At 43.8% G+C, this 18,333-nt stretch overlaps 4 protein-coding genes across 5 annotated transcripts; 3 read left to right on the forward strand and 1 right to left on the reverse strand.

The window, feature by feature from the left end:
- Positions 1-601: 601 nt before the first annotated feature.
- On the forward strand, positions 602-1,448 carry LOC4331381 (protein S40-7). Its single transcript, XM_015773849.3, has one exon. The coding sequence runs from the start codon at positions 711-713 to the stop codon at positions 1,302-1,304; it is 594 nt and encodes a 197-aa protein (XP_015629335.1). The 5' UTR covers positions 602-710; the 3' UTR covers positions 1,305-1,448.
- A 3,363-nt stretch (positions 1,449-4,811) lies between these two features.
- Positions 4,812-11,229, forward strand: LOC4331382 (kinesin-like protein KIN-14E). 2 transcript variants are annotated; one of them, NM_001417163.1, is made up of 21 exons: positions 4,812-5,208; positions 6,054-6,352; positions 6,443-6,614; positions 6,694-6,767; positions 6,839-7,016; positions 7,098-7,207; positions 7,303-7,402; positions 7,486-7,572; positions 7,686-7,862; positions 8,028-8,301; positions 8,382-8,543; positions 8,631-8,846; positions 8,925-8,962; positions 9,120-9,283; positions 9,395-9,520; positions 9,596-9,721; positions 9,823-9,876; positions 9,970-10,032; positions 10,105-10,167; positions 10,260-10,322; positions 10,413-11,229. In NM_001417163.1, exons 1-21 carry the CDS (start codon positions 4,989-4,991, stop codon positions 10,911-10,913), a joined length of 3,267 nt encoding a protein of 1,088 aa, NP_001404092.1. In that variant the 5' UTR covers positions 4,812-4,988; the 3' UTR covers positions 10,914-11,229. The 2 variants fall into 2 exon arrangements, with proteins under 2 accessions (NP_001404092.1, NP_001404093.1); NM_001417164.1 differs by lacking the exon at positions 10,105-10,167 and having other exon boundaries at positions 10,413-11,095.
- A 1,848-nt stretch (positions 11,230-13,077) lies between these two features.
- On the forward strand, positions 13,078-14,017 carry LOC4331383 (uncharacterized). Its single transcript, XM_015773949.3, has one exon. The coding sequence runs from the start codon at positions 13,139-13,141 to the stop codon at positions 13,853-13,855; it is 717 nt and encodes a 238-aa protein (XP_015629435.1). The 5' UTR covers positions 13,078-13,138; the 3' UTR covers positions 13,856-14,017.
- Positions 14,018-14,906: 889 nt separating this feature from the next.
- Positions 14,907-17,642, reverse strand: LOC4331384 (uncharacterized). Its single transcript, XM_015776080.3, has 4 exons — positions 17,389-17,642; positions 17,194-17,269; positions 16,957-17,083; positions 14,907-15,325 (listed from the first exon to the last, which is right to left on the reverse strand). Exons 1-4 carry the CDS (start codon positions 17,500-17,502, stop codon positions 15,139-15,141), a joined length of 504 nt encoding a protein of 167 aa, XP_015631566.1. The 5' UTR covers positions 17,503-17,642; the 3' UTR covers positions 14,907-15,138.
- Positions 17,643-18,333: the final 691 nt, after the last annotated feature.

Here is an 18,333-nt window from a genome sequence, read left to right on the forward strand (position 1 = left end):
CCCAACAAATGCCTTAAAACAGATCCAAACTCGCAAAGGTAGTACTTAGTAACCATTATGAGTGATCCTGATTGAAAAGAATAGTATCACGGGATCACGGTGATGCGGAATCAGATACATCAATCCGCAAACGAACACCTATCCTATAAAGCATTTTACGCCATTTCGTCATGGGAAACAGCTAGCTCGTCACACTACTCCCAACTCTCTTCGTTTTAAAAAATAAAAACAATCTACAATTGGATTTGACATAATCTACAACAAAATTAGATAGATTGTCCAGATTCATTGCGTTAGATTGTGTTGTCTAGATTCATTGTATTATATTGTCTAGAATTAGAGTATTTTTTTAATGAAACGGAGGGCGTATGAACTAGGAATAGTACAGTAAAGCAAAGCGCAAAGCGCCCCCGAATTAACCACGGGAAGGATCAGTTCTTGTGTTTGCTGTAGCATTCCAAAACCACACAGGAATCCCACTGCATCTATCTGGAGATTCCCCCACAGTGTGGGCCCCACCTCCAGTGACTCATCATCGCCCCCTCCTCCTCCCCTTCCTCTCTCCCCTGTATATAACGCGCACCTCGCGGCATCCGAAACCAACACAAACACCTCGTTGCAATCGCTGGTCGCCGCCGCCGCCGCAGCCGTCGACGGCGAAGGGGAGATCAGAGCCAAAGGATTGATCCGTGGCTGCTCCGTGGGGGGCGATGGCGATGCCGCGGTCGCCGGGCGCGGGCTCGCTCCGGTTTCTTGGCCTCCTGAAGCAGCCGGAGTCGGGGCCCGACGGCGCGGCGCCGCCGTTCGAGCTCGACGAGAGCGACGTGGTGTGGCCGGCCGGCGGTGTCGGGGACGACGGTTACTGCTGCCCGGCGCCGCCACACCCGGAGGGCCCACCGCGCGCGCCCCGCCGCGCCCACACGGTGCCGCAGAGCTTCGGGCTGTCGTCGCTGCTCGCCAACGGGGGGCGCGGCGGCGGCAGCGACGACGGGCGTCAGGATGGAGTGGCCGTGCCCGTGAGGGCCGCGGCGGCGCCGGGTGGAGGCGCCGCGGCACCGAGGCGGTCGGCACCGGTGAGGGTCCCGATGTGGCCGGGCAAGGGCGCCGCCGCCAACAACGTCGTCGGCGGCGAGGAGTCCGACGACAACGAGGACGACGAGATGGTGCCGCCGCACGTGGTGGCGGCGCGGCGGCACGCGCGGTCGTCGTCGGTGCTGGAGGGCGCCGGGAGGACGCTCAAGGGGCGCGACCTCCGCCGCGTCCGCAACGCCGTGCTCCGGCAGACCGGATTCCTCGACCTCTGAAGAATCCAAAGCATCCCATCGCCATCATCATATCTTGATTAGCCATTTCTCATCATCAGTTTTCCGGTGTGACTAAAAAAAAAAACTTTGTCATTTCATTTATGAATGTCTCAACACCTGAATTGAATTCATTAGTTCATTCAATTTGATTGGTCTCTGGGAATTAGAGATCAAACATCTCCGAATTCTTTATCGACAACCGAATGATTGGGATCAAGAGCAACCGCACGAACAATACCGATAAAATAAAATAAAATAAAATGCGCCGTATATTCTCTACTAGTTTAGTGTAAAGTCGTTACGTCATAAATATACTAACATAGTGTGTTCATACTCTATGATAAAACTTGGTTCATTGCCACTAAACAAGCTATGATCTTGACATGGGGCTAGGTGGTTGTTTAGCTATAATCTGGCAGCATCTGTAGCTAGGTGGTTGTTTAGCACCAGCATTGCATTTGCCATTGCATGCATGATGCAGCTAACTTTTGTACTTATTCATTCAATCAGGATTCAGTTCCCTGATCTCTCTCCATTTCTCTACTCTTAAATCTTAATTAAACATGGCAGTAACATGGAACCCAATAGGCCATTCAGCTCAGCTCAGCTCAGGTAGGAGTATATTCCAATCATTCTACTAGTTCTACTAGCTTTCTTTTCCTCTCCGTTGCAAACGCATTGGTGGGTTGGTGGTGCACGTACGTATTGCATCAGTGGAGGGAGGAGGAGTATTTTTTTTTGTCGACAAGTTGCGTGTCAATTGACGGCTCGTGTGCTCTCGTCAGAAGTTCAGAAATTCAGATCCCAATGCTGTGCTTGTCTGCATCTCGATTTCAGCCTCCTCTCAAGTTTGCAGTGTATTTTTCTGTGTGCTTCCGTGTCTAGTCCTTTTTTGCAACTCTGCAGCCCATCGACGGCGTATTTGCTGAAAAAAAAACTTTTATATACATGTTTAACGTTCTAAAAGCAAAACCCAAAAAATAAATTATGATGAAAAAAAATTTAAAATTAACTTCAAACTTAAAGTTAAAAAATTCAAATTTTGCTAATAAGTATAAACATAAGCGAAAAGATGATGCCTCATGTCTCTGATCTCCTCCTCCTCCTCCTCTTCTTCTTCTTCTTCTTCTTCTTCTTCAGTTTTGTGCCTTTTTTTAGTTTGGGCTGTCATTGTCACGAGTGGACGATGGATAGATGGATACATTCTGCCTAATGCCTATCCTATCGGTCGTGTTCATCTTTATTTTTTTTAACTTTTTTACTGATGGCCATGTTAATCATCTAATCCATCGAGCTTAATCCAGTTTTTTTTTACTGGGTTTGATTCTGGGGGCTGATGAGTCGATGCCACGAGTGATGGAAGCGTGGTTGATTGTATTTTTATACGGCGTCAATGGCAATCTACACTGCAACTGCATGCGCCATGACAGTGACTCTACTTATCTAGGACATTACAAAGTAATTGTTCGTCACTCGCATAGACAATGGTAATTACGTCGAAGGAGAGAAGAGGTCACCTCCACATACGAGAACAAAACAAAAACGATGTGCTTAGCTTTCTTTACGGAACTTGCATTTCCTGATAGATAACATGATGTCATCGTCAGCTACTTTCTACTCCTATGTGGTGAGGCACACAATCCAAAAATCATTGGAATTGTTCACAGAAAGGTAGATAATTTTCACATAAAAGGTAGTATAATGGTTTGCAGATTAAGGACCTCTTTTGATTTGTATGAAAATCATAGGAATTTTGGTGAATTCTAATCCTATAGCAAAAAAATCTAGGAAGGAATTTAAAACAAAGGAGTAAATCCTATCATTTCCTCCAAAAATTCATGGAATAATGCATATTTTGAAGGAAGTTAGTCAAAGTTCCAAACTCTTGGGAAAAATCCATTGAGTCTATCTCTTTCAAGTGATTCTTGTATTTTTTCTGCGGTCTACTCAAACTATTGCTCCTGTATATTTTTTTCGTGCGTTATGCAATTCTGTAATTTGCACTTGCATTTTAATTGATATCTCGTATGTTTTATTTCTTCGTTTTTTCAATGCTACGTTTCAAAAGAATCCCTAATTATTCTTTCAGAGAAAAAAAAAATCACATTCACTCCATCTGCCGGCATCGATCACTTACCTAGGCCTAGGAGTACGTACTCCTACATTATAAGTATGTGACAGCTACCAACTTGGCAAATGACAAGTGTGATTTGTAGCTAGCCTTCCCTTTATGCTTTCGAAGGATAGCTGCCTCTGATCAAATTTGGTCCATTCTCTGATGATTGGATTCTGCATAAAGTACTGGCTGTACAGCATCACTCTAAAGTCTGGAGTAAACTCTAAACTCATCTGCCAATATAAAAGTAGGCAGCGTGAGAACACACACTGCAATAGCCGTGAGCAATCAACATGGCAACAGAGGTGTGGTTCCGTTCGTGCGTCGTGTGCAGAAATCCATGTCTACGTATGTAAATAAATGATTAAATAGCTGAATGAATCATTGAATAATAAAAATTGTTTTTTTAAATAATGAAAATATTTTACATCCTGGCCTTGTCTATATATAAGACCCACAACCTTTGGTACAAATGAATTAATTAAGAAAAATATATTTAAAATAGTTTTTAATAAAAAAACGTATATAGAAAATTTTATTTAAAAATGTACCTTTTGGAATTTTAGGTAGAGTGGTTATTCATCAATTTGTATGTTACAAGTAGAAAAAGACATGCAGCTACTAAGGTCCTGTTAGCACGTTTTTTTAAATTGTTAAATGATGTTTTTTGCAAAAAAAAATTTATATATAAGTTGTTTTAAAAAGCAACTTAACCCTTTTTCAAGTTTATATTTGTTAATATTTAATTATGAAAAATTTTCTTCCAAACCAAGCCGAAGAACGTGGCCTTATTAAGGAGAGATGAGCAAATGTGCACATTTTGTTGGGCCAAAAAGATGAGCCCCGTGGGCAATCTTGGCCTCTTGGGCCATCCAATATGGCGAGGTATAAGTCTATTCGAGTCCGTCATGCCTTGCTCCTGACTGATTCATCTTCCTCAACCAAACGCGGTATAACACCCTCCTCCATCTTCATAAACCGGCATAAATCACCTCCTTCAATGGATTAGGAAATGGTTTATGTTGACGTGACAAGTTGGGTGGGACCCACATGTTAGTGACCTTCACCTCATCTCATCTTTCTCCTCACATCTAAACGAGTCAAGTGTAGTCAACTTGCTACATCAGAAAAAAAACCACTTCTCAAATCATCAAAGGAGGCGATTTACACCAGTTTTCGAAAATGAAGATGTTATACCTGGTATTGCGGTTGTGAGGGAAACGATTCAATCACGAGCAAGAAAACGAGGAGCACAAAATAGACTTATTACATCCGGTGAAAAGCAGATTAATTGGGCCTCATATGTGCGGGTAGGCCGGCCCGCGCAGCGCACCGTATGCAACGGTAGGATGCCCACACACAAACAAAAGCACACAACGGTCGCCGTTGCTATCCGCAGTTCGAATTCGGACCGCGGGGCACAAAGAGGCAACAAGAAGAAGAAGCACACCAAATCGATCCCCATTTCCATCCATCTCTCCCCCAACCAAATCGCCACCCTAGCCTAGCTCGCTCGCTCGCCGCCGCCGCCGCAGCCGAAGCAGCAGCAGCAGCAACTCGCGGATCCGATGGAAGGCGAGGAGGAGCGGTGCCCGGGGGAGCCCACCCCCATGGACTTCTCGTGGACCACGGGCTGGGAGAAGGCGGCCGCCGACGACGATGAGGCGGAGTCGGCGCCCGCGCCCGCACCGCCGGCCCCTTCGCCGCAGGAGGCGGCGGAGTCCATGATCCTGGTGCCCGGGCCACGCGTGGTTCTGTCCGGGCTGATGCGGGGCGACTGCCGTGCAGGTGGTTTTTTCCCCCTTTGGTTTGTGATTAGATTTCCAGGGTGCAGATCTTGTGCTTAGGTTTCTCTCAACTCCGCGTGGGGGTTCTTGGGATATGAGCGTATAGGATGGTCGAATTAGAGTACTCGATTTGGCTCGGGCAGAAAACCCTAGAAAGTATGCTTCCAAATTTGCTCTTATTTTTTCTTGTGTGTGTGCACGTGTGCGTGTGGAGGAGGAAATTTAGGAGGCTGGATGTGCCCAGATTTGGGATTTTCTGGTGTGTTACCTGTGTTGGTATCAAAGTTGCAATCCCAATTTTGAGGCCTTCAGGTGTTGTGCTGTGCTAGGAGCTTAATAAGGTTCTCCATGTAACAGGAATCAGCTATGTGTGGAATCATTCACATAATGCTCTAGTTTTTGTGCGTCGATTTAGGCTCTTTGGAGTATATTTGAATATTTGATAGAGTACTGTTTCTCTGCTTAAAATTGTGGGTTCTTCATTGACTTGATTCTCTGCCATGTTAGCCTATTTTCAAGTGGATCAGTGTGCTGGCCACATTTGATACTCTCAGAGTGAATGAATAATACATCATGTAGTACTAAAGTCATGGGCATTGGATTGGTTGAAGAAAATAAGATTGTTTCTATGTCAGAGTACAAGGTTGCATCGACTGTGGTGCTGTAGTAATATCAAGTAGAAGGGGCTTCGATAGCCATCATCAGTCATGTGCTTTCAAAATGGATATTTCATAATCTTGAATTCTAAATTGAAAATTGGAAGTACCTTGTCGAAATGTTAATTGGTCATGTCATCGTAGTTCCACAGTGCTTCTTATTATCCTTCTTGTGCCTGTGATGAAACAGATGACTCTGTTCTGTTCATTAATGCCGGTGGCAGTGCAACTGAAGGTTGTGAACCCTCTTCAAAGCTTTCTGAGGATTCTTTCTTTGAAGGAGGGGATGCAATAGAGACATCTGAGGATATAGTTGAAGGTGGTGACTATCCTTCACTTTACCACTCAGCTCGATATGGAAATTTCAGCTACAAAATCGATGGTCTTGCTCCTGGAGACTATTTCTTAGATCTGCATTTTGCTGAGATAGTGAACACTTATGGGCCAAAAGGAATTAGAGCATTTGATGTCCTTGTCCAAGAAGAAAAGGCAAACACACTGACTCATGTGACTCTTAGTTTTGTATCACGATTTATTTTCATGTCTAGCTAAACAATTTGACTTTTGATTGATGTGCAGATTTTGTCTGAACTTGATGTGTACGCGGTGGTTGGAGGTAACAGACCCCTTCAGGTGCGTGATATTAGAGTGACAGTTGAGAGTGACAGTGCCATTGTCATAAACTTCAAAGGAGTAAGGGGAAGTCCCATGGTTTGTGGCATCTGTATTCGAAAAAGGGTAGCAATGGCAGGTAAGACATTGATATTAGATGCAACTTGCTCCTTCAAGGTCTAATTTTCAGCATGATAACCTTAATCATGAACTTGCAGTGACAGACATGGTTACAGAAGGGAATGTCTTATGCAAAAGATGTTCAGCTCATACAGGGAATTCACCTTTACAGGTCAGTATTTTCACAAACAGTTACAGAATCATATTTGGTGTAATACTGATACATATCAATCTACAATGCAGACCAGGACAAGTAAATTAATCTCAAAGTATGAGAAACAGATTGAGGAGCTAACCAACCAGTGCAACATGAAGTCTGATGAATGTTATATGGCGTGGTCTTCAGTGGAATCTACCAATCAGGAGCTTGAGAGACTTAAGATAGAGCTTCATCAGAAGGTCATGCAAAGTGATAATATTGGTATGAACTAAGCTATCAGGATAATCAACTTTGTTTCCTAAATGTTTATATATGCTCACCGCTGTTCTACATTCCTGACAGAACAAGTCGTTGATAGACAAGCTGATCAACTGAGAAGTGTTTCCCAGAAGTATGAAAATGCCAAGAAATTATGGGCAGCTGCCATATCTAACTTGGAAAATAAAATCAAGGTAAAAGCAGATTTACTGTCTGCAATGCTACAACAAGAATTGATAAATACAATACGTGCCAAGTTTTACTGATTATATCACTTATTAATTTTCAGGCTATGAAACAAGAGCAAACACTGTTATCTCTTGAAGCACATGACTGTGCAAACGCTGTTCCTGATCTGAGTAAGATGATAGGAGCTGTTCAAACATTAGGTAATATCCATCAGTTGCATTGTTGTAAAGGTTTCAGAGCATTTAAAATGAAAAAGTTTGTAAGCATTTTTTTTCTGCTGCAGTTGCACAGTGTGAAGATCTTAAACTGAAGTACTATGAAGAGATGGCCAAGAGAAAGAAACTTCATAATATTGTTGAGGAGACCAAAGGTGCCTGCCTCTTCTGATCTTCTCCTCTGTATTATGGTGCTTTCACATTTTTTTTCTAGTCTGCCATATATAATTATTTTCTTTCTACTGACTGGCTGTACATGCCATTCCAGGAAATATCAGGGTTTTCTGTCGTTGCCGCCCATTAAGTAAAGATGAGACATCATCAGGTTACAAATGTGCAGTGGATTTTGATGGAGCAAAAGATGGAGACATTGCTATTGTGAACGGTGGAGCAGCTAAGAAGACATTCAAGTTTGACAGAGTCTACATGCCGACAGACAATCAAGGTATTTCTAACTATGCTGGAGTTTCTATTGGGCCTCTTTGTCCTTTACAGTTCTTGTGTTTTTTTAGACATGAAAGATCAAAATGGTAGCTCTATAATGTGCAGCTAGTAATTAAAGCAATGGTGCATTATAACATCTAATCTGTAAATTTCCAATAATGTGCAGCTGATGTGTATGCCGATGCATCTCCACTGGTTACTTCGGTCTTGGATGGCTACAATGTGTGCATATTTGCGTACGGACAAACAGGAACAGGGAAGACTTTTACCATGGAAGGAACTGAGAGGAACAGGGGAGTAAATTATAGAACTCTGGAGGAGTTGTTCAAAATCGCAGAAGAGAGAAAAGAGACTGTCACATACAGCATTTCTGTCAGCGTGCTTGAGGTCTACAATGAGCAAATCAGAGACCTGCTTGCATCATCCCCTTCGTCTAAGAAGTATGACCGTTTCTTTTAGGATCTGTGCTGGGTTCCATAATATTGCCATCCTGTGATAACTTGTAATCTTGGTATTTTAGGTTGGAAATCAAACAGGCAAGTGAAGGGTCCCATCATGTCCCTGGCATTGTGGAGGCCAAAGTTGAGAACATCAAGGAGGTTTGGGATGTCTTGCAAGCTGGAAGCAATGCAAGGGCTGTAGGATCAAACAATGTGAATGAGCACAGCAGTCGCTCCCACTGGTTGGTCAAAATTTTATTATTATTCTTTTCTTTTCTAGAGTACTTGCTTCTGGTCAAAATGTTTTGACCTTTATATCTGTACCTCAGTATGCTTTGCATCATGGTGAGAGCGGAGAACCTGATGAATGGAGAATGTACAAGAAGTAAGCTTTGGCTTGTAGATTTGGCTGGAAGTGAACGATTAGCTAAGACCGATGTGCAAGGTGAAAGGCTTAAGGAAGCACAAAACATTAACAGATCACTTTCTGCTTTGGGTGATGTGATTTCAGCTCTTGCAACGAAAAATTCCCACATTCCCTACAGGTTTGTGGTCTTCATAAAGGAATATTGTTTAACCCATCAGTTTATGTTTCTCACTGTTTATATTCCTTTTCTGGGCAGGAATTCAAAGTTGACGCACTTGCTGCAAGATTCTCTAGGTAACCTGACCTGTTCTTCTGGAAGAGAACCATCTTCATAATTTATCACTTCAATATTTCCAATCTTCTATGTATTTTTTGAGCAATTATCGTGTGTGTCTTTCACTTAGCTACATCATTAATTTGCTCTTTTGGTGCTTCTTCATACTGATAATAGGAGGGGACTCAAAAGCTTTAATGTTTGTGCAAATTAGCCCATCCAACAACGATGTGTCAGAAACTTTGAGCTCATTGAACTTTGCAAGTCGTGTTCGTCGTATAGAATTGGGTCCAGCAAAGAAGCAGGTTGACACTGCAGAACTTCAAAAGGTCAAACAGATGGTAAGTGTCAATAATACTGCCTTTCCTTTCAAGCTGGCTATCTGAACCTCCTTGAAACTGAGCCAATGACATAAACTCCTCCACACTTTTCCTTCTGTGAATGTATGCCAGCTTGAAAGGGCTAAACAGGATATCAGACTTAAGGATGATTCCTTGAGAAAGCTGGAAGATAACTGCCAAAATCTAGAGAACAAAGCCAAAGGGAAAGAACAATTCTACAAAAATTTACAAGAAAAGGTACATATAGTTCAGGGCAACACTTCAATCGTTGTTCTTCATATGTACTTGACTACATTTTTGTAATCGATATAGGTAAAAGAGCTTGAAAGCCAGCTGGATTCTAAGATGCATTCTCAAATTACATCAGAGAAACAGCAGAATGAGCTTTTTGGGAAACTCAAGGAGAAAGAAGAAATGTGTACTACCCTTCAGCAGAAGGTATTGATCAAAAGTGGTTATTACTGTTGCCTGTTAGTAGCTACTGTAGTGCACAGGGTACTAAACTCTAGACATATACCCATTCTTTTTTTATTTTCCAGATAGCGGAGGAATCAGAGCATAAACTTAGACTCCAGCAGCAATCAGAATCTGAGGTTGCAGTTCAAATTTAACATTAAACTGTTAGTGGCTATTAATTGAAAAGGTCCAGGTTTGGATTGGCTTTATTGTTATATTATTATTTTCAGATAAAGGAGCTGGAGCTCAAGTTGAAGGAACAAGAACACCATCGATCAGTTGCAGAATCTAAGGTGATTTGTAACATGTGGCTAGTGTCTCTGACCCTAATATACATAGCTTTATTGTTATATTATTATTTTCAGATAAAGGAGCTGGAGCTCAAGTTGAAGGAACAAGAACACCATCGATCAGTTGCAGAATCTAAGGTGATTTGTAACATGTGGCTAGTGTCTCTGACCCTAATATACATATTTCCTAACCTACCTGACACTTGTATCATCCTGAATTTTTTTTGTAGGCAATGGAAATAGGACAGGAGCTCCTGGAAACACAGAGAACAGAGGCTATGCTTCAGATCAAGGTAAGCTCTTTTCTCAGAACTGCTACATTGTGCCCATTCTTACAGTAAAGGGGTGAAAATAATGTGGACTTTAACCTCTCCACATTTCAGCCAAGAGATCTTGAGAATAACTTGCAAGAAAGGACAACACTTCAGGACACAAACATGATACTTGACTCGACCAACTGTATGAGAGTTGCTAGTACTCCTGGAGAGGCAAAGGCGCACCTCTTGACAAGAGAGGAAGCAATGAGCGAGAAGGAGCAGCACATTCTGAGAAGCTCAGATTCTATGAACAAGAAAGTCACCAACAATTCTTCCATTGTTGGGGCTCCAGAAGTTGTCAATGAGAAGAAGAGGAAAGGAGATGCAAGGAATTCATCGATTGGTGGGGAATTGGAGAACCAGCCTGTTGGAAGCCAGAATGCTTCAAGGAAGAGGAGCCTGCAAGGTGAGCCAAGGCTGAAGAGAAAATCGACCGAGCCGCTGAAGAACCCAGGACGGGTGACGGCAACTTCAAAGACGGCCGCTGCCACACACAAGACGGGTCCTGTTACCAGAGCCACAAGGCAGCAACCAGCCGTGAACAAGACGAGAGGTTGGGTCAGGTAGGCAGCTGCTTCTGAACCTGACATTGCCATTGCACCCAATATGGCTTGTAGTATGGTAGAGGCTCAAACTTTTAGCTGAGTCGCGCTGCGTCCTTCGCAGTGGATAGTAGAGCACGCATTGTAACGTGGAGTGCTGCGCTCCTGTGTAATCTATTATTGACTACTATACTATCTTGCAGATTCAACAGGAATCGCACTGTTGACTGCATAGGCTCTTTTCTGACCTAAAATGATTTATAGGAGTATCATTTCGTGTTCTTGACCACGAAATTATTGATACGAGTACTATTCAAATGGAGGATTCGATTTGCTAAGGACTTCTTACCTGTAGAACCGTTCTATACGTAGTAATAAGAGGATATGAAAATTTTCCTAGTATTGCATTTCTAGATTAATTCAAAAGGTAATTAAGATGTTAGACCTTTTGGAGAACTTTTCTTTAGTTCAACTAGCATGGTGGCGAATCATTATATTTTCTCTCATATAATAGCATATATGTTTTCTCAATATATTATTCAAATATATTAAAATGACAACATAATTTTAAATTTTGCAATAACTTTACGAACTACTAATGGGTAATATTCATAATGTATTTTATATACGTGTTAGTTATTAATTATTTTTAATATCAAATTTTAATTATTTGTAAATTATATATATTCCTATATAAACTCTAGACTCGACTTTTAATATATATTTTTAATTCCGAATTTTCTGTAACTTGTATTTCTATATAGACTTTATGCTCTTCTTTTAATAATATTTATTTTTATTTCTGAATTTTTATTATTTTAAATTGTATTTCTATGTGATTCTAAACTCATCTTTCAATATTCTCTAAACTCTTCTTCCCATATTTTTCTTAATCTCGAATTTTAGTTATTTGTAAATTGTATTTTTATACGGACTCTAAACTATACTTTTAATTTTATTATATTTATTTCGAATTTTAGTTAATTTTAAATTCCTACATGGACTCTATACTCTACTTCTAATATTCCTTATCTTTTAATTCCTAATTTCTATTTTTTTTTCTTAATTGTATTTCTATATGGACTCTATACTCTACTTCTAATATTCCTTATTTTTTAATTCCGAATTTTTATTTTTTTTTCTTAATTGTATTTCTATATAGACTCTATACTCTACTTCTAATATTCTTTATTTTTAATTCCGAATTTCTATTATTTCCTAATTGTATTTCTATATGGACTCTAGTCTACTCTTCTAATATTCATTATTTTTTAATTCCGAATTTCAACTATTTCTAAATTATTTCTATGTGTACTCTAGTCTCCTCTTCTAATATTCCTTTTTTTTAATTCCGAATTTCAGCTATTTCTAAATTGTATTTCTATATGAACTCTGCTTTTTCTTTTTCTCTGATTAATGTGAGAATTTCTAGACCATGAGAGCGAACGTGGAGGCTTTTTTTTCTATTCCTTTAATAATATAAATAGATTTTTGATGTGATGGAGTAATTGGAGAGCTCCTCTTACTGTTTCCTACAGTGCGTTTCAAAAGGGGGTGTATTACAATCAGCACGACTAGTTAAAAAAGATGGTACTACCACGGTTAACTCGGTTCACATGAAACTGGTAGAAAGTTACCGAGTTACTGCAAGAAAAAATGTCATGCGCATGTACTGAGATGAGTCTCCTCTGACTTAACGTAAAGCCAGAGGGACGTGGGTACACGTAGAACCCACGTAGGAGCGCGATCCCATGGACTGATGCGTGGTGCCTCGCCCTCGCGTATGTACGCACGAACCCATTGCAGATCGCGACACGTTTCCGACCCCCCATTTGCGTCAGCTAACAGCCACCAATTCTTCGGCGTGGTTGACAGCCAAGTCGGCGGGTCGCTTCCTAAACACTGTAGTCTAGCACAACTAGTAGCAACCGGAAAATGACAAATCCAAGCCAACCCAGGGACATCTCCCCACGCGCGCCCACCTGAGCACCCCAAGTCCCAAACCCGTGTGCTCCTGCACGCGCACACCACTGATTCCCCCACAAAACCCCGTGCGCACCGCCCAAAACCGCGAGCCGCTCTGCCCACCGATCCACCCTCCGCATCCGCCGCATCCCCATCTCCATCTCCCGCCTCCTCCTCCCGCCCGCCTCGCTTTATTATCTCTCCACCTCGCGCCCACGCGACACAACACACAGACACACCCACGGAATTCCGCGAATCAATCGCATCCAGCACACGGCAGCAGCAATGTGCTTAGCCACGGTGGACGACGGCCGCCACGCCATGGCGGCCTCCATCCGCGCGCGCGCGCGCCTCGGTGTCCGCGCCTTCTACCTCCGCCTCTCGTCCCCGGCGCCGGCCGAGCTCACGCTCGTCTACCTCCCGGCCATCGGCGGCGCCGCGCTGGAGCTCGGCGGGCGGGCGCTCCCGCCGGCCGCGCCCGCCGAGGTGCCGCTCCGGAGGGTGGGCGCCGGCGGCACCGACGCGGCGGCGTACGCGAGCGCCGACCGCGTCTGCGTCGCCGAGGGGGCGCGCTTCGAGGTGTACGCCGCCGGGAAGGATCTGGTGGCGGACGGCGTCTTCTCGCGCCGCCGCGGCGGGGGAGGAGGGTGGCGCGTCGAGTGCCGCCGTGCGGCTGCGGCGGCGGCGGTGGCCGAGGTTGTGGTGCTCGAGGAGGGCGGCGCGCTGATGAGGGCCACGGCGAAGGCGTCGGCGAGGGGGCTCGGGTGCGGCGGCACGAGGCTGGAGGGGATACCGGAGGAAGGGTGGGGGTGCGACTGCGAGTGCGGGACGTGCGGGGATGACGAGTGGGAGGTGGTCGGAGACGACGGCGAGCTCGACACGCCGGAGATGGAGGCGGAGACGTTGACGTGGGCGCTGGAGATGGGAGCATGGGCTGTCTGCGTCGGAGTCGGACTTCTCGCCACGGCGAGGCGATTCCGGCGGAAACGGGCGTTCTGGTGACCCGCTCGCCGCGACGGCCACCAAGAGGACGCCCTTTCGTTTTTTTTCTTTCACCTTTCAAGTGTAAAATGTCCAAATTTTGTAGATTTTTAGTTCAAGATTTCACATCATCTTCTCAAAGAGTGTGTACATATGATCGATCAACGAAATTGCCTTCTCCAACGAATTTTGTGACACTGATCTTTGCATAGATAATAGAATCGTGAACAACAGCAGAGACCAAGTTGCCAAAGCAAATTTCGCCGAAAGATTGACTGAATATTATACGGGTGATCCAAAAATATCGGGATGGTTTGGTTGCAAAATCTGGGAAACCACTGTGAAGCAAGTAGGGAAATCTGCAGTGCAATACAAAAGTCCAAAAAGCCCCGAAATCTCAACCAAATCCGCGTAATAGAAAAGGAGCCGGTCCACACTGCTGGTTGCAAATTTCACTTCTTTGAAACTTTCTCGTAATTGACTACTACCACGGTACCACCCAGGAGTACATGCTTACCAGTAATAATGCTCCAGTCCTAATTTTTTTTTTTAATAAAAAGAACTCATCTGTGCTTGCCAAGTTGCCAGTGTCAATTGTTCTTTATTAATAAAAAGAACTCCTTTATTCTTTATTAAGAACTCAACATTGACACAACTCATCCGATACAGACGCACTCCCTGACTAATAATTAGACTTGATGGAATATATAAACCCATAATAAAATCAAATTCTCTTTGGGGCCTTATCCTGCTAGTAGCAGACATGATCGTGAACATAAATTGCAGCATAAGCAAATCAACAATTTAATTCGAAGCTGGATCTTACCACGCCGTCGCTTCATCCAGAAGGTCGTCACAAGAAGGATTATTTTCCACGCTTATGACTAATGACTTTGATACTTCAACTCCTCATTCGATTTGGCCAGTCAGCTCTAGCTTAGGAGTTCCGACAGCTAGCAGTATCTGCAGAATTGAGAAACAGGCCAAGCTTTGGAGCCAAACAGCTGACACACAACAAGCTTGAATAATTCCGAACCGGTGATAGAAAATGCAGTATGTTGATCAGGCTGTGTCCAGACAATTAATGCACCATCATTGAGAACAATAAAAAGCAACATATGGAGTTGATCATAGTTTCAAGTGAAAGGCCTTGTGCCTGCTACTGAATGACATCGAACTTCTTCAGAATATTTTGACACTCAGCAGTTTTTGGCAGAATGTAAGACTTGACCATAAGTACACCGGGTGTATTTTTCCATCACAAACCACAACATCATCAATGGCGTGTTCAAATGTAAACTAGTCTAAGAGTCAGAATCACTCTCTGAGTCGGCATACAGTTCAAATGGTCTTTGTCTATTCGTGTTCGCCTCAAGCGGTGGCAGATCATCATCTTCATCAGAATCCGGTTCCTCCTCAATCTGTGGCCTTGTTCCTTCTTGTGTTCCAGCTTCTGAACCTTCCTTAGAAGTTGACTTGAAGATAGCTGGCCTAGTATGTACGAAAATAATGAATTCATCAGAGAGCCAGTTTGAAGATGTCAGTAAAGCCACCCTTTGACTAACATATAATTAAACCTATAGTTCCAGTTCTTAGAGAACCTGACGGTTTACATGATAAACGGGGACTGATGAATTCAATAAGTTGAAGTCTTAGTTTTGCTGTGGTATTGTTATAGATTCCTCACATCATTTTCATGGATATTTGATCAAGAAAAAACCTGAGCAAACTATTCAGGCTGTTGAAATGCAAAGGTGACATCAGGCAACTGACTTTAATCCAAAGTTGCCAGAGAATTCAAATATTTAAAACAATGGTCTGCAGAACTCTTCACAAGCATTTACTACAGCAAGGATATTTTAGTTCCATGACAATCTATAAACCAATGTCACTAACACTGGACCCTAGATGAAACTAGGGATAAAAACAGTATACGTTACTTTGTATTTCGCAGCTCAACACAAATGCTTTTGAAACCAAGGAGCAAATATTGCACTTAAATCTGATTGTTTTGTATGAGCATCAGAGTGTTGTAACAGGGGGACAACGCCCTCCCTCTTATCCGGTCGAAACACCTAAGATGGTTTATGGAAAGTTCCTAAGTGTAAAACAAGGAAAACACTCTCCAGTGGGAAAACGCTCTCGAGTAGGAAAACACTCTCGAGTGGGAAAACACTCTCGAGTGGGAAAACACTTTCGAGTTGGAAAATACTCTCGAGTGGGAAAGCACCCTCGAGTGGCTTCTTATCACTTATATGTAACTCATCTTGATTGGGGATGAATTCTAAGTACATGGCAGGTGAATCTGGCGATCGGGAAGTTGATGAAGGATGTGCGAACCCTCAAGCATAGAAGACATTCGGCTAAGAGAACTCGAAGGAAAAACCTATTCGAGTTAAGATCCAGTCGAATGGAAGATTCTGTGGGGGCCACTTCTCAACCACCCTTGCCAGCTGGAGCCAAAAGACTATAATGACCCCGAGAATGTACTGTAGTACCCCTAGGGTTGCTGACATGGCAAGGGCATTATAGGAAGTTCACTAAAGCCCATGAGGGTAGAAACGTAACATCACATGTAAGACCGTAGGCTATAAAAGCCGGTCAAATCCCTGTAGCACAACAAGACATTTTTAATACAAAAGTAATCCTCAAAGGTTGTGTTTGCTGTTTGAGCTCATTTCTAAGGATAGGCGGGAAAACACTTCTTTCCGGCCTATACCCGATCTTGTTCGTGACCTAAGGTCACAACACAGAGCATAGCTTGAAGAAAACTATTCATGCCGTTAACAACAAATACATTGGTGACATTTCTTGACTCATGAGTCAAAATACCATAACCGAGGTTATTCATGCTGGTTACACCAACAAATACATCGGTGACAATTTCTTGACTCATGAGGCAAAATACCTCAACCAAAGTTGCACAAGAATTTCTTGTTGCCATTTTGCATATTAAATGCAGAATCTGCAGCTACTGGCAAACAATTTCAAAAGTTACCCCTGGTCACAGATTGATATCCAGTACCAGCCTTTCCTACAACTTGTATACACTCGGAAGCCCTGAACCCTGATTGTTAGTACTACTAGGGAACTCTCAGCGATCAAAGAACCAAGCAACTCACCATTCCTCAGATTTCTCCATAGCCCGGACTTGGTCATGGAAGAGGACTTGGGACACAACACAGGCTATCTTGCTCCCTGATTCGAGCGCCTGATCCCGGCCACTAGCATCCACAACCACAAAATTCCCTGCAAATTCACATAACCCACAACCAAACCGTCATAAACCGGCGGCAAAAGACAGCTCGGTTCACTACGGGAGCAGTGACCAGCTATGCTAAAGTCCGGCGACCACTCACCATTCTTGATCCAAAAGCTCTTCTGGAACTTGGCCGGGAACAAGGCCAGAGACTTCACTCCCTTGGCGTCCATCACCTAACACCCAGCAAGCCACGGCGATAAGGAACACATACGAATGGAGTGCAAGGGAATTCACGATCAGGGGAGACCTGGAGGTGGGAGAGAGAGAGAGAGAGAGAGAGAGCTTGTCCTACCTCGATGACGTTGGAGCCGCGCAGCGCGAGGACCTGCATGATGCTCTCGCCCTCCCCCAGCGTGACGGCGCCCTCGCTGCACGCCCGCCGTAGGTTCTTCCTCCCAGCTTTCATCCAGCTCCCGCTTCCAAGGAACACAACAGTTCTCCCCTCTCGCCGGATCCAACCACGCGGAGGCGGTCCGGGAAGCTAGGACGTCGCGCGGCGGCGGCGGCGGCGGCGGCGGCGACGAGGCGTGGTTCCGCGGAGACGATGATGCTATGGGGTGGACTTGTCTTCTGATATAAGTTGGGCTGGTGGCCTGGTTGGGTACTAGGCCCATGAGAGTAGGAGTAGCTGTCAAAGTGGGGCCGGCCCATCTAGGATCGTAGGCCCACGTATGTCGGCAGCAAACCAACCCCAGCGAGGGTGGTAGTAAATGAGGCTGGTTTGGATCGTACGGTGGCTGAAGGTGGGCCCGCGAAGCGGCGAGTCCGTCCGTTTTTGTACGAGCCGTCCTCGGCCGTGGTACCGGCTTGGTAGCCGCAGCGGCACACGCTAGCCTGCTCTGCTCCCGACGACCGCGGATCCTCTGTGCCCATCGGCTTTGTGGGTTCGTTGCCTTACTACCCCTTTTCTCTTTTCAGTGTCAAATATTTTCCGTGTACCTTAAAAAGGATATTTCTGTGTATAAGTAATTTACTAGTTGATCCAAGAATATTGGCCACCTATCGAATTACTTTTTTAAAAATATGTATTTCCTCTAATTTATAATTGATAAGCGCATAATTGATTTGAAGAAATTTCATAAATAATTAGTGCAAAACATTGCATGCAGAGGAAGTTTGGTTGCATGCAGAGAAAGTCTGGTTGGCTTGAATGCCTTGAATGCAGAACATTTGCATTCGGAGAAGACGATGCGTCTGTTATTTATGTGGCCGTCGAGTTGTATGTGTTTTTAATAGT

The sequence above is a fragment of the Oryza sativa genome, chromosome 3 (assembly GCF_034140825.1).
Source record: "Oryza sativa Japonica Group chromosome 3, ASM3414082v1".
Classification (NCBI taxonomy): domain Eukaryota; kingdom Viridiplantae; phylum Streptophyta; class Magnoliopsida; order Poales; family Poaceae; genus Oryza; species Oryza sativa.